The sequence below is a fragment of the Apodemus sylvaticus genome, chromosome 5, assembly GCF_947179515.1.
Source record: "Apodemus sylvaticus chromosome 5, mApoSyl1.1, whole genome shotgun sequence".
Classification (NCBI taxonomy): Eukaryota; Metazoa; Chordata; class Mammalia; order Rodentia; family Muridae; genus Apodemus; species Apodemus sylvaticus.
In genome coordinates, this window is record NC_067476.1 from 40,671,828 (window position 1) to 40,697,513 (window position 25,686).

General features: G+C 43.0%; 1 protein-coding gene across 5 annotated transcripts in view; it reads right to left on the minus strand.

Annotated features, from left to right (window-relative positions):
- The window catches only part of Rbms1 (RNA binding motif single stranded interacting protein 1), a 218,177-nt gene that overhangs the window by 70,215 nt on the left and 122,276 nt on the right, over positions 1–25,686 (minus strand). For all 5 annotated transcript variants that reach the window (XM_052182559.1, XM_052182557.1, XM_052182560.1 and 2 more), the window contains exon 2: positions 22,830–23,005. In XM_052182559.1, coding sequence (XP_052038519.1) covers positions 22,830–23,005 — 176 coding nt within the window. The remainder of the gene's footprint in view (positions 1–22,829; positions 23,006–25,686) is intronic.

The window sequence follows — 25,686 nt, forward strand, 5'->3', positions numbered from 1 at the left end:
ACCTCTGTCTTGAGTCACCTGGGGTAAAAAATTGTCACATGGGGAAAAGGGAGTGAGGAGGTGAGAGCAGGCTTCCTGTAAGGCATGTGACTGTTAAGTACTATTTGGTAATGCTTGCTCTGCCATTAGCAGAATAATTACAAAAAAAAACCCTTCCTAAAACCTAAAAATAATTCATCTAGAAAGTGAGACCACAATGTGCCTTTTCATGTGTTATTAATTTGGCAAATTATATGGTATATTTTCCAAAGTGCTAGAACATGAGCTACAAGAAACTGACCTTTGGTGAAATTAGGCTGATGTTTAAAACAATATCACAGGTCCTGTCAATACATGTTTTAAAACTGCATATATGATCTTCTACACTACCACCTGTTAGTCAAATCTGCATCCACATCTTCTGTGGATATTTCTGGTCATTTTTGATTGTTGCATGATAAACTTTGATAAAAGTAATTAATTAGGAATCCAAGTACCTTGGATCTAAAAGTGACTTGGGCTTTAGTAATTTTTAAACATTTTGAACATTGTATTTTTAAAAAAGCCAATGTGAAATCAATGATTCAGTTTGTGGTATTTGAATTACAAAACTACTAGTTATCTTGCTGTCCTGTAGCAGCTAGTACCATAAAAATAGGTGACTGGTTAAGTACGCACCGGGGCACAGCAGCAGGTGTCTCCACTGAAGAAGACAGTTTACCCTACACCTCAGACTGAGCACCTACCTTTCTGAATTCTTCCAGATTGGCACATTTCCTTATGCTCTCCCATATCTATGATGCTTCTGATGAGCGCTTTAGTCTCTGACTCTAATACATGGAGACACCAAGGTTTTCTACAACAATGCAAGAAATTTCAAGGGATGACATCAAATTTTAGTTTTTGAGAAGTGTATTGAAATGGCAAAATGTTTCTGAACTACATCATCTGATACTTACTCAGTGCCTACTGTGTCAGCAATGAGTGTAGATGCCAGGAGGACAGAAAAGAAAACCCAGCATTATAAGACAATTGGGTCAATGTCAGGTACAATGGCCAAAACACAAGATTCTCAGATAAGCTTTCATGTAATAAGTCTTTTATTGATGCACTTCTATACTATGCCTCTCTGTTTAAATACCATTTTAATCTTGTTATCCACATTTATAGCATTTATGAGATTCCAAATGGACTGGAGATTTCTCTGCCGGTTAAACCTAGTACCAACATAAATAGTATCATCATTTTGCATAACGCTTGAACACTCAGACGCTAAAATCAGACCAGACAGGGGATCCGTTATGATCTCTTAGAGTAAAAGGGCACCAATAATTTTTACAGAAAAGTCCAGCTATGTGTGTCGTGAGGTTGGTGGTCTACATAGAGATGAGGACATACACAGTAACTAAACATAAATGAGAACATTAACATTTTCCCCTATCTTACAAAAATGGAGACCAAGCCTTGGGAATATTTGCTCGAAGTCATGTGGTCATTTGAGTAGGAGACAAATGAGAGGCCTGTTCCTACCTCTTGTGAAGCCCCTGATGCTATGCTGAACTACCTATAGGACAGTCAGGCTCTGAATCCTAGCAGACAGATAGATAAGAGGGCACCAGCTCAGAGAAAAGGGCCCAGCAGACATGTCCACACTGTGGCTTACTGTTGCACGGAAAGTCGCTGGACATCAGGAGGAGGAGGAGGAAAACTGGGTTGTCAGCATTTCAAGGCAGGAAGAGTTAGCCCATAAGGCAGGGTGCTGGTGTCTCAGGACTCTGACAAGTTCCTCTAAGGGGAACTGAAACCACTGACTTCTAAGAAAATTAAGAGATGTGAGGTAGGGGACATTGATTCATATGCCATGTAACTCAATCTCACGTGCATTTAAGAAGCTTGAATGCTTAGCAAGTTGCTCTGGGTTCATTTCTATCCGGCCTTGAAAGCAGCTGGCAGACCCAAGGCATACAATTAAGTACTCTGCTTCTAAGCTAACCTCAAATCATATGCTTTTACTTTATTTGAGGAGAAGACACTTCAGGTAAGTTATATCTTTAAAAACTATTCAGGAATCAGAGGCACCCCTAACATCCCACCCACGGCCAGGTGTTCCATACAGCCTCAGTTCTTGATCTCTTTGTATTCGGTCCTTACATTGCTAGTCATCATCACAATCGTACTCTAACGTGGGCGCACGAGTCCAGATGGATACCTAAGCATAGTCAATGCCCCAGATGACACAGATATGGTGGGCAGCAGCCAGTGAGCCTGCCTGACGTTGCGTGTGAGCCTAAGTAGCCTGACCATTCTTTCAACGTGGTGGTACACTTTTCTGGTTTCCTAAGATGGGCACTTTGTTTATCAAAACTATAGGAGGATCTGAGCACACACAACCACCACAGGAAATATCCCAATCGCCTTCATGCGCAGTCAGCCTCAGCTGACCTGAGCTGCTGATGGGAAGCCAGCTCACCTGACCTCATCCTTTCGAAGCAGGCCTCCTCAACACGGGAAGGTTGAGGCTGCCACCAGGCTGGAGGCTGAATGCTCGGTCTATGACTCTCATCAGGACTGGGTCTGCCATCAGTTTTAACCTATTCTTCGAAGTGTGGATTATGAAAACAATTCAAAGCAGGAAAAGAACTGGAGAGGAGAAACCCGTGTTCCTGTTTGACTCAGTAACTAAATCTCTTGAACATTACTGAGTTCCAAATAAAATCTCTTAAAGCCACCTTAAAAACAAACAAACAAACAAACAAACACACAAACAAACAAAAATACCCACCAAACCCACTATTTGTTCATTTGGGTTACTTAATAAACATGATGTAAACATTATACACTTTAAAAAAATATTAATTTAAAATTTTATTTAAATTTAAAAACAAAATATGATGAAATAAACTTGTATCCTATAAATACATGAAAAGAAGTCCCTTTGCTATCAGCAAAACTAACAAAAGAAACCTAAACACAAACAACCCCCCCCCATGCCCAAAAAAAATCAGTGTAAAAGCACTACCAAAGAGCTATCCTCTGTGTGTTATATTGAGTATCAGGGCTAGCATGTAGCAACAAACAGCTGGGAAACTGCATGCCTGATGTGTAGGATGCCCCACGTCGAAGCCCACTACAGAGACAGGCCTTTACTTTCTGTATTCAAGAAGGGGAAGCAAGAGGATCAGAAGGTCAAGGCCAGCCTCAGATGCTCGGTGATTTTGAGGCCAGTCTAGGAGACATAAGATTCCTGCTTGAAGAAAGAAAAGGGAAAGAGCATCACCGAAAACAGGAATGACTGAACTAAAGGAATAAGACTGTTTTAGTGTCAATGCAGAGGTGAGACCGTGGATATCTTTTCCTTTCCAGGGTCCAGCAACTAATCACTTAAAGCACAAGAGGAATATTCTATCATCTCTGTAGGTTTAATTCCCAAGGCTTAACTTTCATGGAAATCCCCAGCATCGCTGCTCACAAAGTACTTCAAACCTCATAGTGAACCAAAGTAAATTCACCCTTGTCCAAACATAAGATCCTCACACACGTTTTTATATAACAAGTGTTCACGGTCAGAATTGCACGCTACGCTTCTTTACTGAAATGCTGTTTTGACCTTATTATTATCCCTGTGTAACTAACATCCTTGTGCTACCCAGTGATACAAGAGTATCACCACAATAATGCACTTCATTGATAGGGAAGATCAAGTGAGACTATGAAACTAGAAAATTATTCTAAGCAGAAGAGGGGTGAAAACAAGACAGTAGCAAGACTAATTAGTTCCTCCCTAGAGGTCAACCCAGAACACTATGGATAAAACCAACTTCCAAGTCTATATACAACAATGTCTACTTATCATATGTTTATTTTCCAGTTATAATTTTACCGATCTATAAAACCATAGGAAAGCATTCTGTCCTATACTATCACATGAATTATGTTTCTAATCAGAGAGATTTTTGTTGCATTGTGTGGCCAATTTATCTAACCCAACTACATACCAGAGAGGCTGGGATACCCTTTGACCCTGTTTGGATGACATGTTTATACTTTGTAAATCCCTTTCACATTCATTATCTCAATCTTAATTTAAAGCTCATGGTTGAGAAAGAGGCTAAAATAAGCTGTAAAAATAATCAGATACTTTCCATTGCAGGGGAGTGTGTGTGCATGCCTGTGCTCTCTCTCTCTCTCTCTCTCTCTCTCTCTCTCTCTCTCTGTATGTGTGTGTGTGTGTGTGAGACAGAGAGATAGAGAGATTGAGAGAGAGAGAGAGAGCAGACAGACAGACAGACAGAGAGACTGTATCTGGGTTTTGACCCCTTGAGAAGAGAAAAATGGATGACATAGTAATTATCTCTAATGCTATTACTTAAAACAATGGTTTTATTATTGTTATTCAATTGAAAATCATTATTCTATTTACTGCTCTTATAATGCAGAGAGAAAGGAAACTATTGTAAAATAACCTATGCCGCCTAACATAATAACACAGATTGGATGCGCCGATGTAGTCTATAAGGTGTTTCAGAAAGCCAACCCATTTAAAATACTCTTAACAAGAGAAACAAAAATATTTTCAGTTGACCCTTTCCATTACTTTATTTATAGAAATAAAAATTATATGTGTTCTAGTTAGAATTTTCTATGGCTATGATGAAACACCAGGTCCGAAAGCAAGCTGGGAAGGAAAGGGTTTATTTGGCTTACATGTCCACAGTGTAGTGTGAGTGGACTCATCACGGAAGGAAATGCGGACACACAGGGCAGGAACCTGGAGGCAGTACTTGACTGCACAGGCCATGAAAGGGTGCAGCTTACTAGCTTGCTCAGCCTGCTTTCTTATAGAACCAGGACCACCAACCCAGGAATGGTACCCTCCCCCCCCACCCGACCCTGGCCAATGGGCTCTGCCTTTCCCCATCAATCAGGAATTAAAAAAATGCCCTGAGCTGGTATTTTTTTAACTGGAGGAAATTTTTCTCAGTTGAGCTCCCCACTTTCAGATAATTCTAGCTTGTGTCAAGTGGACCTAAAAGTAGCCTGCACAGCACAAATCTATCTTACATGCAAAACATATAAGCTTGTATGCATGCCGATGTATGCACACACATGTGACACAGGCATATAAGTACATGAATGTGGGCATGCCCATGCATGTACATAGCCTTGATTAGCTTATAAAGGAACATATAGGAAAAGATAAAATAAAGATCCAAAGAAGCAATGACAAGGAATATATAAAACTAAGACAAAACCAAGGCAGGAATGAGATGGCTCTGACGGGAGTCTATTGTTTTAAGTGTAAGATTAAGTGGTGATTGCGTCTGAAGAGTTTGTTTATCTGATGACTATCAACTGGGGCTGACCAAATGCAGGAAAATGACCTGGAGACAAACTGTCTGCCTGACAAGAAGCCTACTGCAAGCTGTTCTATGGAGCACACACACAATTTGATGATGACAGGTCCCAATAATGGCTTTCAAGGACAAGTGTTAACTGTAACCTAAATCATGGAGAAAGAAAACAGTGCCTTGAAAGCCAACAGTAATCAGAAAGCCAGGTTAATTAATGTCTTGATGATACTGGAAGATAGCCCAGTTAATGAGTACTTGGAATGGCTGTTTTGTGCAGGCGGCTTTGATAATAATAATAATAATAATACACAAATAAACAAAAACCCAAACGTGCATTCAAACACATACACACACACATACACACACACACACACACACCATTATCACTACCACCATCACCACTGCTAACAACAACAAAACCAACCAACCAACCAAAAAAAAAAAAAAAAATCTGGAATCAGTCAAGGTTCTAGTTCTGTAGAAACAGAGTGGCCATTTCTTTTTCCTTGCTTTGGACCAGAGGGATCTGCTGGGAGTTCTGAGTGGCTTTTACCTGGCATGCGGAGAGTGGTGAGTTCCTTGTGGTCCTGTGAGTAGTGAGGGACTCTGAGACCAAGCAGGATGTGTGCCCTCATTTCCATGTTAGCAGCTCCACTGGAGAAGGCAAAGGTGCTGGCCTGTGGCCCCTTGACTGTCCTGTCCTGACCTCTGGCTCAGTCTGCTGATCTCACCTGGGTAGAACAGGCAGCTTAAAGCAGCTGGTTCCTTATTTCTCATTCTTTAATCTATTCAGTTACCAGTGGCTTGCCTTCTCACAAAAAGTGGTTGATGCTACAGAAATATACAGAACAAGACAACAGTAAACAGATGAGAAAAAGAAGATGAGGGAGAAAAATATGTATCATGGGGCAGGCCAAAGTAAGTCTTCCTTCAGCAAGGCCTTTCCCAACACTGAGTAAGCCATATCCGTTCCCAGTGGCTTAGCAAGGGAGCGGAGTTAATTGATTCTATTTGGTCATCAAGATCATAGTTCTATGTAATTTGGGCTCTAAACTCACACCCCGATCTTCTTGGTGATGTAAACAGAGGAGGCATTTTATTTCTCAATTAAAAACTATTCACTGATACTTGTATAGATGAATGCATAGCCAGCAAATTGTATACGATGTGATTTCTAATCTTAAGCTTGTATGTGTTCAATGTCTGTAGGTGTACATGTGTACAAACCTGTACATGTGTGTAAGCTGGAGGCCAACCTTGAGCGTCTTTCTCAGCAACAGCATCCACCTCCTGTGAGATGGGGTCTTTCAGATGGGCTAGACAGGGCAGCTGGCAAGTCCTAAGGATCCAACCTGGCTCCACCTCGCAACACTATGAAGAAAGGGCATGGGCGTGCCGGCCGGTTTCCACATGGGTCCTGGAGACTGCGCTCCTGCTTGCTGTCAAACACCGACTGAGCCATCTATACCCCACTCAGCCTTTGCACAGCACAGCATTAGAGGGTTAGCGTGTCATGACAAGTGAGTGCTACCAGGAAAGGGGACTGGGAAGGCCAAGCAGAGACTAGAGTCAGCTTAGACTCTGTACAGGATGGCTAAGGCGTGCTGCTGCTTACACGGGGACACAAGCAGAGTCTTAGAGAGCAGATAAAGGGAGTCAGGGGCCAGGCAGACAGAGGTCTGGAGTATGGATAGACACTAAGGAGTTCTCTGTTGCCGGCATGGGATAGTGGAGGAGGGGGTCAGAAAACTCATGCGGAAAGGGCAAAGAGCAGGCAGGGTCGACAGCCATAGTAATATCTCAGTGGAAATACAAAAGGTGTAAAAAAGCCACAAGGTGTATGCCACGGCTCTGGTTTGTTGGAACAGCATTCAGAAGCAGGGCCGACGTGTACATTTTGTGCAGATGTGGACAGCAGTGGGATTCAGAGCTTTCAGGCGCATGCCCAGAGATGTTTATTCTTATGACTCAACTTGGTATAAAAACATGCAAAGACATGCTCAGACTGGGACAAGTCTCCAACTGTGACACTGTGGCCCCAGCTTGCCTAAGACCGCACTGCTGGGATGTTTATAAATGATCAGCTACACCTGTGCAGAGAGAACGACCGCTAATGTGCTACCTACCGTTCAAGGTGGCAGGAGAAATGTCACCTTGTTTTTCTCCAATAGCATTAAAACGCTGCTCTGGACAAGGCTGACTTGTGGGGCCGGTGCTACAGCCCTGAGCCTAAGAGCAGCAGATGTGAAGTCTGCAAACCATCACATCTATGGAAAGACTCAAGGGCAGGAACTCTGTGGAGAAGCATAAGCAATCCTGGGAAGCTCAGATGATTTGCCACTGATGTCTCTGTAGGTTGCACTGCTACAACAGACACCCAACAGACAGGCAATCAAGAGTTCTTTACATGTGCAGGGTGAGCTACTTCCAGAAGAGGAGTTCCAGCCCATGAGCCATTCACAGGCTCCAACCAAGAACTCTAAACTGTAATTGTATTTACTTACTTTTTAAATAAAAAAAAAAATGTTTTTTGAGGTAGGATTCTACTGTGTAGCCCTGGTTAGAATGTAACTCACTAGATAGACCAGCTGCCCTTGAATGTAGAGATTCAGGTACCTCTGCCTCCCAAGTGCTAGGATTAAAGGTGTATGCGCCCATGCCCAGTACAATTGTTACTTTTTTTTTTTTAAAGTAACTAAAATACAAGTGAAATAAACCTGCAGCTAAAACATATGTCCCAGCTGGGTTGTTTACCTGCCTTCAATATTAAGAAGAAAGGCAATGGAGTGAGGTCAAATGAGAATGAGTACAATCACACACCATGCACATGAAGTAGTACACACACACACACACACACACACACACACACACATGCACGCACATGTGTAGCTTCCTTGCACTGAAAATGTCAATCAAGCTATATGAGCTGCTGGGCGTCAGTTTTGAGTATTTGCTGATTTGAATGATTACTGACAATTAGGGGAATTGTTATGCATCTTCTCTCTTCTTTGAAGGATCCTTAAAAGAAGGGATCAGATTTCCTTTCCAGAGGAAAGGCTGGCCATCAGATACCAGAAATAGCACCAATACTCCCAAGGGGGCCACTCTGATAAGACTAATGACTGCTCTGCAAACTGACGAAAGACGATGACCAACCCACGTTCCTCGTACTACAACTTCAGAACAAGTAGTCAGAGAGCATGGGAAACATTTATATATGCCTCTTCCCCTCCAAAGGTCAAGGCTTCTGGCAAATATATGTGCAGTGACACCAGACAGAAATAGATACGAAGTTAAAGGTGAAGAGAAAGAAAAGCCACGAGTGCCTTATTCCCGAGATACAAGAACCAGATCGCAGTTCCTTGGCCTGCCAGCAGTAGCTCTATCTCAATTTAGAATTACGTAGGAGTCAAAATAAGAAGGAAACATTATTATGAAATTGAGTGTCCAGTGGGGTGAAGTCCTGAGCCACAATGAGTTTTGATTTCCTCAGCTCTGCAGACAGAAGGCACTTCCTCAGGGTAGGTGGGTGGTGGGTGATGGGTGGGTGAGTCTTTCTAGTGGCAACATCCTGTGTACAAATACCTCGTCAGATGACTGACGAGGACCTGAGCCACATGCAGATAGTTTTAGGGTTAATGTATAAAGCTGTGGTGACTTTGAATCCCCCAGTGAAATCTATGCTCCCTAGAGTGATCATCAAAACAGGCTACCATATCACCTGTTTGTTCTACTACCTCTCAACCTTTCAATAGGATAGACGACAGGAAATGACAATACACAAGACATGCGGATGACCACATCTGCATTATGACGCTTTATGGTCACATACTGGACGAACGTGTTTCTTCCCATCTCTGGTAGATTTGAACTTAGCTATGAGTCACTAACGAGGAGAGTTTACTCTGCCTTAGTATTTTTTTTCCTTTCGGAGAGCTCAAGCCTCTGCATGTTCATTCATATAAAATTGTACCAACGACCTACATACACACCACTCTCAAACAAATACTAGGCCAAAAGCAGGTACGACTGGTTGACACAATTGTTCCCAGCATCCAGGGCCAGTTGTATAACAGAACGGCCTGTCAGTTGAATCATGATGAAGTGACATCATGGGCTGACATGGGTTCTATGTTTTAGGTGCTCCTGTCTGACTGCTCTGTCTACCATGAAACCCATGAACAGCTGCATTATTAGGTATTCAATGGAGAAACAAAGAGTTCTCTCGTTGTGTGCACCTTCGAGACCAGCTTAATTCAAAACTTTACTAAGAAAATGGGATTAGCAATTGTCAACTGTTATTGCAAAATTGCTTATGTATGTAATTGATGAATCCCCAAAAGTTGTACAACCAAATGGAATAGAGAACTAAGTCAAGACAGTTTACACTGCATATGCCATTGTTCTGTGGCAACTGTCGCCCAGGAGCCCTGATCTCAGATCTGGGAGTTGGCCTCACTGATAAGTTTATAAATATTGTTAAATTTCCATTTACAAAATATGACAAACCACTACTTTTAAACATTTATGTATACTTCTGTTTTATATTTAATTTTACTGGAGGGCTTTTTTACTTGAAAATTACAACAACAACAACAACAACAACAACTGCCCAACCTGGCTGAGACAGTGCTGTTACAGGCAGAAGGAGGCTTCTGTCCCATCAGGCCCCAAGGCTGAGTGGCACCTGCCATCTTCACCAGCCTTGAGCAGCCTTATCTAGTGGTCGGCCATCCAGTACAATGTAACACAATAGCAGCACAATAGGGTAGAGACATTGTCCTAGAGTCTGGTGTCCTCACAGAGTAGGAAGCTCTCCAGTGAATGAAGCTCCCAAGCTTTATCCGTCACGATCCAGTTCTCATCCCGTCAACAGGCACTGGGCAGCGGAGAGAAGACACAGGGACGCTCTTTGGGAGGAAATGGAGGTGCAGCGACATCATACTTATGAGTAGGGGCTAAGCTGAGTTTCTGTTTACTCAGGAAATGAAAAGGCGCAAAGCAAGACCCGGCGGGTGTTTCAGAAGAAACGATTCATTCTGACTTGGGCACATCTTAGTCTTGCTTGCTCAGCTGTAAACGTCCAGGGAAGTTTTTAAAAAAGAAAACAAACCCCAAAAATGATCAACTAATTTTGTGAGAGCAGAACATAAACCCGAGGCCCCAAAATGTTCAAAGCCCTTCACTCCCTTTAGCCCTTTCAAGAATGGTATCTTAGCCAGGGTTATATTCCTAAATAAAACATCATGACCAAGAAGCAAGTTGGGGAGGAAAGGGGTTATTCAGCCTACACTTCCACATTGCTGTTCATCACCAAAGGAAGTCAGGACAGAACTCACACGAGACAGGAACCTGGAGGCAGGAGCTGATGCAGAGGCCATGAAAGGATGCATCTTACTGGCTTGCTTTCCCTGGCTTGCTCAGCTTGTTTTCTTATAGAACCCAGGCCTACCAGCCCAGGGATGGCACCACCCACAATGGGCTGGGCCCTCCCATCCTTGATCACTAATTGTGAAAATGCTTTATAGCTGGATCTCACGGAGGCATTTCCTCAAGGGAAGCTCCTTTCTCTGTGATAATTCCAGCTTGTGTCAAGTTGACACACAAAACCAGCCAGTACAAATGGTGGGCTGCAGACACTGGTATCATTTTGGCTTCACAGAGAAGGAGCGCTGGGCACATGGAATTGAACAATCTGCTCAAGCAAGGGACATGTTTATGTATCACTGCCCCTCTCTACACTGACTCAGAAGCTAAAGGATAGTCTGGGCATGCAAAGCTTCAAACTCCCAAGAACTCCTTTCTTGTTCTTCCTTTAAAGGGTTGAAGGGGGGCATGTCAAATACAAAAGCCACCAGGAGGGTGTTTCACAATCCAATCAAGGAACAGTCAGAGCAAACACGTTTTAACACAGCAATGTGACTAGGAGGTACAAAGTTCGTGATTCTAGAAGGGATGTGAGCTCAGTAATATCTTAAATCGAAGCACACATTCGTTAGCCTTAAAACCCAGAGCCAACGTTAATTAGTATGTATTTTAACAGTTAATGTGTAACATCAAACATCAATTAAAGCTGATGAATAAAAGAATGGTATGGGGAAAGTCTTAGATATAGTCCTCCCTAGTGAGTCACTGATCCCCAGTGCTCCTGCTCTGACACAATCTGCAGGGGCTTAGGACCCTAACATACAACACCTCATATGAAGGGCCAGTGATGATGTAACCATTTGTGTCCTGAACTTGGAGATGACCATGAAACATATTGGACGAACCCTCTATGTGCAAATGTTTTAACAGGCTTCATCTACTTCCAGAACCAGAAATGATTGCCTCCTCCCTGCAACGTCAAAGACACAGAGCTTGCGTCATAACAAAGTATTCTTTGTAATTCTGGAAATCTAAAACTGTGAGTGTAAACAGTGATGTTTTGACAAGTGGTCTTCCATCCAGAGGTACATTACATGTTGTAATAGAGATAAGCATATACTACATCATAAAGAGAAACTTAAAAAGATGTTGGTTTGGAGCCATACGCAGTTTAAACCAAGGTGAGGGAGGAAGCAGGCAGCCAGAGGGAATCCATAGCCCTGGCAGACCCACACGCATGCCCACAACTGTCTGTGTTCCTTGAGAGCTCTAGGTACCCCATTTGTGGAACTGCATCCCCACTTCTCTGACCAGGTTCTTTGACTCTTAAAATTTTTCTCTCAAAACTCTCCATTTTGAAGCTGAATGATCCTTGTCAAGGAATCTGACAGGTATTTGTTACTCAAAAAACAACTTTCAACTAGTTAATCCCTTGAACTCTACTATGACATTTTGGTTTGGAGGTTTTTGTTGGCTATTTTTGAGCCAGGTGTTGCATGTAGGGCACAGTTGGTAGTATATTTGCTATCCAGGATGGCCTCAAACTTGTTCTAATTCTCCTGTGGCAGCCTCCTAAATCCTGGGATTATTGGCATGCACTACCAGGTCTGGCTCTACTATAGAATTTTAAGAATCAGTTCTGGAGAAACATACATTGATCATTACTGAACTCTCAGGTAAAATTTCTAACACACCAAGTGGCCAGTGAACAGTTCATGAACAGGTCACTAGCTCCAAATGACAACCATGATGTTTAATCACTAGTCTCTTTCCTGCACTGAAGATTCATTCACCAACGTATAGCCACTGGCTGAATTCCTTCCATTTAGTGGCCACATACAAGTAAGTACACAAACTCATAAAGGAGACAGGCCCCTGATTTCAAAAGCTTCCCCCAGGAGTGGGAAAGCATTTCGGCAACAATAAAAATAAGTGTTTCCCCTTGATCCCCATATCTGTAACGATAGCAAACTCCCTGCTTTTAGCTTGGACTCTTAGTCATCTTATAGTCCTGTTCCTCCTTGGATACACCCTCTAATCCACATTAGGTCACAGGCAAGCCCTGAGGCAACTTGTGTAATCTCCCTTCTCTGTTAAGCACAATAAGTACTTTTAAAATAAGTACTCACGAAGCACATTAAAAAGATTCCATGTTCCAGACCACCCAGCACATGTTCCCTGCTCCCCAACAAATACAGGAGAGCAGACAGGAAAGGAGGTATCCTCTTCACTCCTGGGTCTGTGCAATCCACTATATTATGTACGAAGGCTAGTGCAAAGGCTAGCTTTATTTTTTTGGTAACGTCTATCATATGAGATCCTTGTAGATCTACATTCTGTTCTACAGTATTCAGACCTCCTCCAACCCCCAAGACAGGCTAATGGGTCTTAGTGATGTTGCAGCAAAATCACCAGCATAATGCTATGAATGTTTGTTAAGTTAGATACAAAGGAGATTCGTCCCTTACCTCTGCTAAAGAGGGACTTGATCTGTTTTAATCAAACATATTATTCATTCACAGGAAAATTACAATGTTCCCACAAAGTCCATTATTTTCTAAGGCAGTGTCAGGATTTGTCAGACAATAATCCCTAAAAGAATGTTTCTTTTTATCTAACTCTTCCAGGCATCAAGCAAATAGCATGACTGCCTTCTCTGCGCTGCGTGATCTCAGGGTGTTGCACATTAGCTAACCATGAGCTGTGTTTCAGTGACCAGCTATGCACAAAGGGATTACTACTCAATGTCAGGAAAGACAGATTCTGCCTCTAGTCTCAGGCCTTTGCTCCAAGCTTTTGGTTCTGCTGGCTGTTTAAGTGGACTTAAGGCCTGTTTTTGTTGTTGTTGTTTTTGTTTTGTTTTGTATTTTTTATGGCCTGCTAAATCTATCATGGCTGTTCCAGTAGCCTTCAGTAACAAGTCTCTGTAGGTTTTGGCAAATGGAAAAACACAGGCATGAACGGGAACAGGCAGATCGCAAATGTATTCAGACACAGCCCTTAAGAGAATGGGCCTTGGAGTCAGACTAGTCGGAGTCCAAGTTCTGACTCAACCATATTAGCTACATGATACTGATCAATAAGAAAGAGGCCTCCTTCAACCACATCTTAAAATTTAGGCAGGATTACTGAATGAAGAAACACTCTAAGGATTAAATAAGTCTTTTTGCATACCAAACAGCAATTAGCAAGAATTAGATAAACCTTGGCAGCTAGGATCATTTAGGCATGTATATATAACACATGGATTTTCCACATATGTTTCCTCAAGTTTATTTTTGATTGACACATAATAATTTGGCATATTTGCCAAGTGCTATGTGCTGTTTTGGGGTCTTTACATTATACGATGATCTGCTGAGGGTAAGTAACATATCCTGCACCTTAAGCATTCATCATGCCTTTGTAACAGGAACGGCCAAGTGGATATTTGAGAGTATGTATTTTAAATACATGGTGGACATGAGTCACCCCATGTGCATTGTATCAGTTCCGAATGCTGTAGCTCTGCATCTAGAGAGCACGACCATATCTATTCCTCTCACCCTCATGTGTTTAAACGAAGTGGGGATGGGAAGGGTCAAGGGAAGGATGGCAAATCTCTGCGACTCACAGTAACTCATAAGGAAACGAAATAAAAACCCATCGTTAATGGCCAAATCAAGGCTTTAAAGACTTTCACTCCAGATGACAATACATTTACCTTTATATAATGGCTAAACACCTCCAAAGTGCTGCTATGGAAATTCAGGGTACACACATATAAACCAGGAATGGGTGTACAGCAAATTCTGTTTATGCTCACAGAGGACAGGCTGAGTTTCCACATCTGTGTGGTTATGGTCATCTTGTTCAGGGCTTCCCAGGTAAGTTCTGCCAAGGCTGATACTTAAGTGGGAGTCCCACCAGCATATCCAGTTTGGACTTGACAGGGAAAGATGGCTCTGGATTATCCTAGGACGTGCCACACCCCACCTCGCCACCATACCCAACTAAAAAAGAGAAGAGTAGGTACCCAAGTACATAGCAGGTGCTTGGCAGAAAGTGGGAGCTGAGGCTTCAGCTATTCGAGATGGCAAAGTCTACGGGCTGCCAGTATTTCTACACTGTGCTGCAGTGAGGACAATTGCAGGCAGTCTTAGCAGAGGGAGGCAAGTCGTGTAGCCTGAAGATGCCCAGGCACATCACTCAGGACCCACATTTCAGTACGGTTTTCATCTGTGTTTGTGCAAGGCAATGAGGATTAAATACTGCATTAACTTTAGAGAGTTGCCTATATCCTAAAAATAAACAGTTCTAATTATAAAATCAAAGGCACAGTTGAAGTGGGATGCTTTTCTAGTGGGAAGCAATGCCTTTGTATTTCCTGGGATCTCTTTTTCCCCAATAGTACAGCTAGTTTTGTGAATTCTGAAAGTCTTTAGATATGCTCTATAAGTGTTTCTTAACATTCCCAGAGTCCTTCCAGAGAAAAAAAGCATCTGCTGTGACTAAGAACCCAGCTGACCCAAGACATGAATGGGGGACTGTCAATGAAGTACAATGTTGTGTCTAAGATCTTCACTGTGCTTAGACTAGGAAAAAAATGAGGAAGATTTTTCTGTTTTTCCCAGGCTCAAATATGGCATTTGCTTAGCTTTTCAAATACTGGGAATCTCACAGAAGTACTGGCCATGGGGACAGAGTTGGGTTGCAATCCTAACATTCTGGCTTGCTCCATTGGCATTTCTTCGTAAAATGATGAGATAAAATCAAAGTAGCAAGCAAGCTGCTGGGGTACCTTGGCAGGGCCCCACCCCACGGTGTTCCCTATTATGTGCTCTTCTATTACACTAACGAGCACAGTTACTCGCACCAGAAACTATTGTGATTTACATTCTTTTTTCCTTCTTTTCTTTTCTTTCTTTTCTTCTTTTATTGGAAATCTTCTACGTAACTCTCTGGTGAGGCTTATGAAGACGACTGTCAAGGGACACAATTAATCAGAACTATTTTCCTAATACTTTCTGGTTCTTTTATTCCCTTCCCCTTAAAACCATCTAAGAAATGAAATTCCAAGATTTGGCTTTCAGTAGAGACTTGTAACATGTAAGTCTGAAAACCCTGACATGAATGGTGATGATAGGGTCGTATGTTTTTAATTAATGCTGCTACAAAGCAGTGATTGAAACACCTGCTCATTTTGGAACAAAGCAATAGCCACTTATTGTGAAGATAGAGGGGAAATGTCCCAAAGGAGAGAGTTTAAGAAATTCTCTAGTTAGAGGAGATGGAGAGGGGGGGGGGAAGGGAGAGGGAGGGAGAGGGAGAGGGAGAAGGGTTGAGGGAGAGGGAGAGGGAGGGGGGTGGTGGCCACACCAGGTTGTTGTTTTGTCTCCTTAGCTTCCTTTGTCTTTAGACCAGTGGTTCTCAACCTTCCTAATGCCTCAGCCCTTTAATATAGGTCCTCATGTTCTAGTGACCCTCTGTCTTAGTTAGGGTTTTACTGCGTGAACAGACACCATGACCAAGGCAAGACTTATAAAGGACAACATTTAATTGGGGCTGGTTTACAGGTTCAGAGGTTGAGTCCGTTATCATCAAGGCAGGAGCATGGCAGAGTCCAGGCAGGCGTGGTGCAGGAGGAGCTGGGAGTTCTGCATCTTCATCTGAAGGCAGAACACTGAAATCCAGGCAGCTAGGATGAGGGTCTTAAAGCCCACGTCCACAGTGACACACCTACTCCAACAAGGCCACATCTCCTAATAGTACCACTTCCTGGGCCATCACAAACCCTTACACCCCTCAACCATCAATCATTTTTGTTGCTATTTCATAATTGTAATTTTGCCACTGTTATGAATGTTATGAATTATAATAATTGTGTTTTCAAATTATCTTAGGTGATCCCCATTCCCCCTTGAAGGATTGTAACCCACAGGTTGAAAGCCACTGTTTTAGACAATCAGAGCAACTTAAAACCTTCTGCATCTAAACTATTTTATTAATTTTCTACTCCCATTTATATGTATATATATATGCATACATATGTGCAAGTATATGTACATACACATGCGTGCACATGTATGAGGTCAGACAACCACTTTCAGGAGTAGGTAGTTTTCGACCACTATGTGAATTCCAGGGATCACACCCTGGTGTAATCAGGCTTGTGATAAATGCCTTTTCTCGGTGACTGTTTTAAAAATCAGTGCCTGACCAACCAGTGGTTTCAGAACACTTTGGTTTACTGGCCTTATTTGTTGATCCCATGGGGAAAGCATGGTCACCATGGGAACACAGTGAGGTGCTGGAGCTTGGGTTCGGGAGCCCTGGGAAGCTGGTGCCTTTCTGTGGTCTCTCTCTCTCAGCACATCTCAAGCTTTCCCAGTACCAAGCGCTAGGCTCTTACAGTCAGTTTCATGCAGGCTTAAAATCTCAGCATTCCCACTGATAAGACACTCCCTATCATACTCCTTACAGTCCCACGCCACAGGGCCTGGACATACTTTGTCATATTCCCTACTGTTTTATGCCATAGCTGCTGGGCATACCCTGCCGTACTCCTTACTGTCTATGCCAGAACTCCTGGAACCCCTTCCATGGCTCTCAGAGACCACACCCTCTTACACAGGAACATCCATTCCTCTAAGCAAGCCTTCCTCCTGTGCTCTGATGGGAGAAAGGGAAAAGGGAGAAATTAAGCTTTTCTTCCCCTCCAACAAGAACTAAGTCCTCCTCTGTGAAGAATCAACTCCAAACCTTTTAGCTTCTGGTCCAAGGTATAAATATATATGTTCCCACCAGTGTCTCCTCCCTTTCCTCCACACCCCAGGAACTCTAGGTAACTAACAAAAACTGCAGAACACCCAGCTGTGCACCAATAAGCCTTCATTTCCTTCTTCCTCTGTGTATTTTAAGCAGCCAGGGGCATTCTCATACCCCTGGGACCCTTCTTGGAGCCTGAAGAGGACCAGCAGTTATCCTTCCTCGCATGTTCTGTGTCATCTGAGGCCCAGGGTCATCTCATTCCGGAAACTGCCCCACACCCTCGCATCACGTTAACCCAGGCATCTTCAGGTTTTCTCACAAAGCACCAGAGGGAAAAAAAAACTTTCTTTACGTCTTCTTTCTCAGATGACGGTGGTTGGCTGTTTCTACTTCTGTTGGCCTGTCTTGCCTTTCTAATTCACTTTCAAAGAACTGTAATGTATTCAGAATAACCAGGAAAAATTTGCAGAGAACAGGAAACAACGAGAGAGAGGAAATCAAAACACAATGGGGATTCAGATCACTGGAAATGGTTATATTTCAGGGACAGCCCTTTGAATTAGTAACCCTCTGGCACATCCGAGGATAGATATAGTTGCACGAGTAGGTCAAACATGCTGTTTTCCTACCTTTGAAACAAACTAAAGTGCTACCAAATGAAGGAAAGAGGTGATGGGTTTAGAAAGATGAGATGCAAAGCTGGCAGGGTAGGAACACTTTTGAAACTCCACAGAAGGTCAGCTCAGATAGCGTGTGGAAGACAGTGAGCTCCCTGGACCTTGCAATGGACAGCGGAGCTACAGCTATCTCTCAGCCAGCTGGCCTGGGTTCCTACAGGAAGTCAGGATGCACTGTGGAACACACACACAGACACACACACACACACTCATACTGTTTGTATTTATTTGTTTACTCAGCATGAGACGATTCGCTTAAGTCCAAGTGGACCTTGAACTCCGAGCGCTGCTGGATAGCCTCACACCCCAAATGCTGGGCTTACAGGGACAGGCCACCATACCCGACTTCAAATACAGTATGTAAGACTTAGAAATCAAAGTTTGGGCAAAATGGAAAATTTCCAATGCCACAGTAAAAATAATCAGCAGGAAGGGTCGAGGAGGGTAGCATGACCCTGAAACCAGCCTTTTCCACATACCCCACCCAACAAAAGCCTGAAGGAAGGGAAGGCTTGCGCTGTGTTTATGCAAACCACTTCCTTGGCTTTCGCAGCTTTCAAAATTAGAATCTGGTGGGGTTCTTTTCTGCTTCTTATTTCTGAATGTAAGATTACTTGTAATTAAAGCTTTCTCTAACAGGATTCAGACAAAAAGGAGGGTTCATATTTGCTTGGTACCCCAGAAAATTGGACCACCAGTCTTCCTGTTACAAGTTCTTTTGCTACTCCAAAAACATCTTTTGCACACTGAGGTGACACCACAGAAGAAAATCCCACATCTAGCTGTTTGTGGTAGGTCACAGCCAAATCGCAGGCACACTGAAAATGTGTGAGGTTCTATGTTTATAGGAAACATAACTAAATGTTGTGTATAGTCTTGGATCTCTTCCCCGAGATAGCTCATTGTACATATAAAAATATTTCAAAAGCCCAAAACACAAAATACTCCTTGTCCCACGCCTACTAACAGAGGATGTATAAGGTGGATTTCCTTTGTTGCGATAACAACCTTGTAGTGAAAGCACTGTTTGACCTACTTTGCAGGCTATGATATTTGCCTAGCCCTGCAGTAGCAGATGACATTGGGGTTTCTAATGCTTGCAGCCCTGGCTATCACTGCTTTTATAAGCTAGGTGAGAATCTGCAGAGATGAGAGGCTTAGCATGAGGCACGCTGTTAAATAAAAGGCGTGTAGACAGCAGGACGGCATGGTAGTGAAGTACAAGTGGCAGCAGTGAGCTATGATAAAGGGGTAGCACTGTTCGCACGGCCCAAACATGGAGGAGGCAGGAAGCCTTGGCCATGGCCATGGGGGAGTGGGAAGATATTTTAGGTGAGATGGGAATTGGGAAATGTTCTTTCCGGTCACACCACAGAGAGCCAGGAAGGAAATGACCAATGTTACCCAGTGAGAAGGAACGATCTACTTGAAGACCAGGGGACAATGGGAGGTCATCAGGAATAAGGCCAAAGCTTCTCAGTAGAGCAAATCAATTGGACAGGTCACAGTGAATGAACCAGGGGCTCAAATAAGATACTGAAATGGAAAATGTGTGCTCAGTGGGAAAGTGTGGAGCACTGCCTTAAGAGAATGACTACTGGGCGCACAGAAATGAAGGGGTCAAGACTTCAACCTCCCACAGGAGAGATGGACAACGGTGGCAAAAGGACCCAGATAAGAAGGGCCAGGGGCAGCAGCTGAGGAATCAGAGGTGTGAAGAGGCAAGACGCAGAAGCAAGGAGAGGCCCTGGCATTTCATGAATTCAGCTCAGAACTAGGAAGGAAAGAACTACTTTATTGATTTCTGGTGTGTATGTGTGTGTGTGTGTGTGTGTGTGTGTGTGTGTGTGTATAAATACACTCAAACATATCTGATTGGTTTGGTTTCAGAAAATGGGAAGAATTAACACTGTTTTGTGGTCCTTTCTGCTACCCATACAACTTTATCTCCTAAACATGCTGGGTCTCCGCACTGATGTGTTTTTGAGCAGATCGACTTGTAGAAATGGTGGAAACGTGCAGCAGCCTGGAACAGTTACAAGCTTTCCACTCACACTTCACAGTTTAGAGGTTACCTATGGCTTGCTGGCATCTTTCCTAAAGTACACTTGCAGATGTAATCTATTCACAGTCTGCATCACTTGACCACGACCACCAGGCCCAGTCAGGCCCTCCTTGCTGTTCTTCAGTTGTCTAAACTCACTGCCTTCCCAGCTAACCCGCTTCCTCCCGACCATGGTGGTCTATAGCACCAGCGGTCACAATCTCTGGGTTGGAAAGGCTGATATTTACTGCCATAACTCTTAACACCATAACATCCCACATTTTCATTGTCATTTTCCTAATATGCCAATCTTACCATGTTATAATTAAAAAAAAACCAAAACCAACCAACCAACCAACCAAACAAAAACCTTCTTTTTCCTCTCCAGTATGTAAAATCTTTGTCATACTTGCTTTTAAGCTCCATGCCCATTTTGTATGAACCAACTATTCCTGGCATCCTTTTCCATTTCTCGGACAACCAGAGCAGATCCAAACTTCAGAAGAAAGAAATCATTTATTTCAACTGTTGCTGCCTCCCTACCCCAGGTCATCTTACAGTTCGTGTTAAGTTTGCACTTCTAAGATGCTTTTCTCCTTTTCAGAGGTATGAGTTTATCTACCCTTCCTGTTACGTTGCCAACGCTCCAAGGACTTCCTAGGTCCTAGAGTAAGTCACTTCCCAAAAGTTCACATCACTTCCAAGTCACCAACTAGTTATTCTTTATCAGAAACAAATCAGAGCACTGATGCCCGTTTACGAGATTCCTATGTGAAGAAGTTGAATGAAGTGGATTCTGGGCTGTGAGGCTGCATCTCCTAGTGGGACTGTGTCCTGCCTCCACTGATACAGCTGCTGCCAGAACCATCACCAGCATTTAATACCCAATCTGGGATCTTACAGGAGCCTTCATTTGTAAGTGACAGGACAGGTTGGCGATGGCTGAGCTGCTACTACTAACAACAGTGAGGAGAGGAATGGTTACGTGTGTTAAGAAAACCTACTCACATCAAAGAGACTAAGAACAAGAATGGAATTCATAGTCTAGGAAAAAAATAATGCATTCTTCTGTTATTTTTAGAAGATTTGGTTCAATTAAAAAAGAAAGACATTGGGCCTATTTTTTTCAAGCGCTTTTCCTGTTTATAAAGCATGGCATGGATCTATTAGTTTATGGTTCCTGTCTCCCTAACATTAACTCCTATATTAAAACAAGCTAAGGCACAGTCTCTCCTCTTATACCTCAAGACTGTGAGAATTTGCTTCACTCCCTTGCTCCTACAGCGTATTTTTGGCTCCTTAGACTCTACGGCACTCAGTCTACCTGGAATTCTGCTGCGGAAGCATCAGAAGACGCCAAGGAACAGCCAGCTGCAGATGAGATAGCAAAGACCTCGCTGTGGTCTGAGTGGCTGCAGCAGAGCAGGCAAGCCTGGCAGAGGTCCCGCTGTCTCCAGCCAGAGCTGACAAGCGCCCAAGAGTCAGACTTCCTTCCAGATCAGACCCTAGTGTGGGATGCGATGTCACTGTCCCAGAGTCCAGGCGGATTGGGCAGAGAAAAGGAAAGGCTTGAGAAGCTTAGTGTGAGGAGAGGCCTTTTACACAGCCCTGGAGAGTCTGGAGGAACACTGCCCACCGCCCCATCCTGCTTCTCAAGACAAAGCCAACCAAGGCCAGATGTTAGCTTTAGCCAGAGTTTGGAACTGCTGTTCCTCAGTTTTCAATATATTTTTTCCCTTAAAAAAAAAAAAACAAAAAACAAAACAAAGAGTAATGGACCTGAGCTGTACCCAGAGCAAGAGAAATGAGATGCTGTCAAGCGAGTCACTTTGAAGGGAAGAGGTAACATTCTCTAGCAGAAGGCTCAATGCGGTTATGCAAAATTTCCCTTTATAAAAGACCATTACTGTCCTAGGATAAATACAAAGTGCTGTTATGAGTAAGCATTTACTGCCCGATGGGATTTGATGTTTCTACCCTCTCCACAATGATCTTTGCTCTCAAAGGTAGTTCTGGCTCCTTCGTTTAAATTAGAACTCTGTTACTCAGCTGACATAATGCAATTGCAAGGGAATAACACATTTATATTCTATTCGTCAACATTAGTATGAAATGCAAATTTACTATGGAACCTGATGCACACACATCCTTCTCTTAAGCCCGAGGGAAGTGGAGGCGGTCTTATTTCCAATGACAAAAGAGCGAAAGATCTGCACCATGGAGATCCTGGTGCTTGGGAAACCAGAGGGACACCATCCCAGCAGGAACCAAGAATTTACACACACTCAAGATGAGCTTAGCTTGATAATTGTGTTTCTGACAAATAATGTCAGCTGGTTTCCGATGGGATTGACTGGCTCCTCACAGGCTTCTATGAAAGATGTGTACTCTTAAAAAGGATCTAGTCATCAATTTTTCTTAAATTCATATTTTATTTCTCAAATGCCAAATCAAGAAAATGCAAGTTTCACTTGTCTGTGGGCATTCTAGTAGCACATGTGGATACTAAGAAAGTGACCAAGAGTGGCATGTGTAGGGTCTTACGCATTTTCATAGATATTTATTTTATGCACCTCTCCTTTAACACAACCTGCATCCTCTATGGCTCTGATCAAGGAAAGAAGTCTTGGCTGCTAAGGCTCTCAAAGCAATGATACTCACGGTTGACAGAGCTTCACCAGGTCTTGATCAGTGGTGTTGGGGGGCAGGCCTCGGATGTAGAGGTTCGTCTTGCTCAGCTGATCCCATCCTGAGTTGCTACTACTGCTACTGTTGTTATTACTGCTGGTGGTGCTGGGACTGGGCGGGGCCATGGGGTGCGCTGGGACCAGAGACTGCTGCAGAACAAAAACCAGGGAGTGTCAGAGCAGAAGTAGGGACCAAGCTCCACTCAGAGGCTATGTGAGCTACCAAAGAAAATAAAGACAGCAAAATTAAGCACAGATTATCCTGAGCTGCTGTGGTGTAAAATTTAACTTACAGGTGAGAAAATATCTATTCATTTAAAGGCAAACAAACAAACAACAACAACAAAAAAAACGCTCAACATGAAATAAAACAATTTTACTCAGCAATATCTGAAACGTGGATGAATTTATGGATAATCAATTTAGTCAGACATTTTAAGGAACACATCTCCTGGGACTCAAAATTAACTTGCAAGAGGTCACATGATGTTGTCATCTTAATATACAGTAATTTAGGAATCACTAGGCTTTTGAAAAGCTTTCAGATTCTGAAGAACATTTGATTGAAAGTAGCTGATTATTTAGAGGACTCTTTAAAAGGAGACTACCCTTACTATGTAAGAATATTAGAGCTTCTCCCGGAGCCATGACCTTCTAAGCTAGGTCTGTGGCTTCCTGGAGACATCTGGATAAGATTCAATGCGTGCTGCTCCACTCTGGCTGACCTTGTGAAACTGAACCTCTGTGAGAAAGCTGTGGCAGTTGGAAACCTTCCCAAGAGGGCATCTTGTAAAGCCTGCAGAGAGGGGTTTCTCAGGATTGGCTCTGCAGTCAGCAGCTACCTAGGAAGAGTGTCTGAAGTATGCACACCAGATACTGCTGCTCTGTGAGAGAGCTGGTGCAAGGAAACCACAGCTCTCTGACCCTAGACCCCACACAAGACTTTTGAGGAAGTTAAAGGGCTCAGCCCCGATGACAGTGAGGAGGACCCAAACTGTCCTGACAGCCGATGTGCAGCAGGAGCAGGAAGTATTCTCCTTCATAATTTCTCAGGAATTAAGCCAAGAATACCACTTACACACCAGTTTACATACAAAACCCTAAATACTTGCTAGATACTCAACAAAGATCTCAAATATTGATGTCAAGTTTTTACTACTATAGACAAAAATGTAAGGCATATGGAAGAAAAATTAAACTCTACAGCAGAAAATGTGAGCAGTCAACATCTACAACTCTCATGTATCTTGCCAGCAATTTCAGATGCCCACTGTAGACGTCATGGTCTGTGCCCAGCTTTCGCCATGGTCATGCTAATTCCACAACATCATAACAAGCTGAGAACTCAGCAACTCTTTCTTCTGGTCCTTTACCTTCCTCCCTCTGTTCAGGGTCCCTGCTAAGTTGTTACTCAAATACTACTTCATCTAAAGAGACTCTTTCAGAAGGAGAGGACCTGGAAAAGGTGAACAAAGGGTGAGGAAATTCTACTTCCTAAGAGCTGAACTTGAGCTAGAAATATTGGTATTGCTTAATCCAAAACCAAAACTGCCCTGCCTGAGATCCCATCCTTCCAACCCATGATTCATAGCTTTCAGGGGCAAGTAAACTCACATGCTGTATCTATATTCTATGGACTAAAGGAATGGGTTTCTAGGTATAAATCCACCTGGCCCTGTCCCCTGCTCTGCCACAGATGTCACACAAGAACTCTGTTCTTCTTTTCTCAAGTCTCTCAGTTTATCCATTTATCTCCATCCTCTTTTCTTCTCATAGTTAAATTGGGGTATTAGACAGGTACACTCATTAGCCCCCATCTCCCAAACTTCTGACTAACAGAGAATGGTAACTATAGACAGAAGTAGGTAAGACCACATGTTCTCTTAAATGTATATGACAGTATCAGTGCCCTAGATACCATCCCAGAGCACAAGGAGCTTGGTATAGATACAAGGATAGAACGGCAGGATAGAAGATGCTGGCTATTGAACAAAACTGTGGATGAAGGGCTAGGCTGTAGTCAGAGGTACAATATTTGCCTAATATGCAGAGTCTTGGGCAAAATAATTTTATGTCACACCAGGGATGACAACTGGAGAAGTAGAAAAGGGCTATGGTTCGGGGGCCCTCCCAGCTCTTAATATCTTTGTAAGAATACAGCAAGGACAAGCATACTGACCACAGACTTTCTAAACACTGTATTTCAATCCCAGTCGGAGTCCATACTAGCTCTGATCTTATCTGGTTCTGATGGGGACATGTTGGGTGTGGACTTGCTCAGATTAGAACATATGAGTTATCATAAATTTGGGGACTACTTAGAATTATAAGTAGATTTTATTTATTTTTATATTATTGATGGAAAAGACCCATGATTTGTACTTCTAAATTTATAAGTGATTTACAGTATGATGCCTAACAGTCATCCATATAACATATAACAATAGTTTCCCCCAGAGCAAAGCAGGTGGGGAACCTGGATCTTTCTGTTGGGCTGCATATTAGGGTACAGGACCTCCTAGAGTTCAGATTCCAAGAAGGGTTAAGAGGGTCTCAAACTCATAGGAGGACCTCAAGGATGCTGACTCCTCTACGATGCAAAGGTCAAGTTAAAGTTTACCTAAATCACAAGGCTTCCCAGAACTAGCTGAAGACTAGAGAGCCTGAGAGAGCTAAAGATTTCAGGGGGCTGGGGGGGGGGGAAGGTATAGAAAATTTTAGGTTAAAGATTAACTTTTTAGAACTCACCAAGTCTGAGCTGGGAATACAGCTCAGGAGTAGACATGCACAAGAAGCAGTTCAGTGACAACACCTCCCCACTCCCAACACAC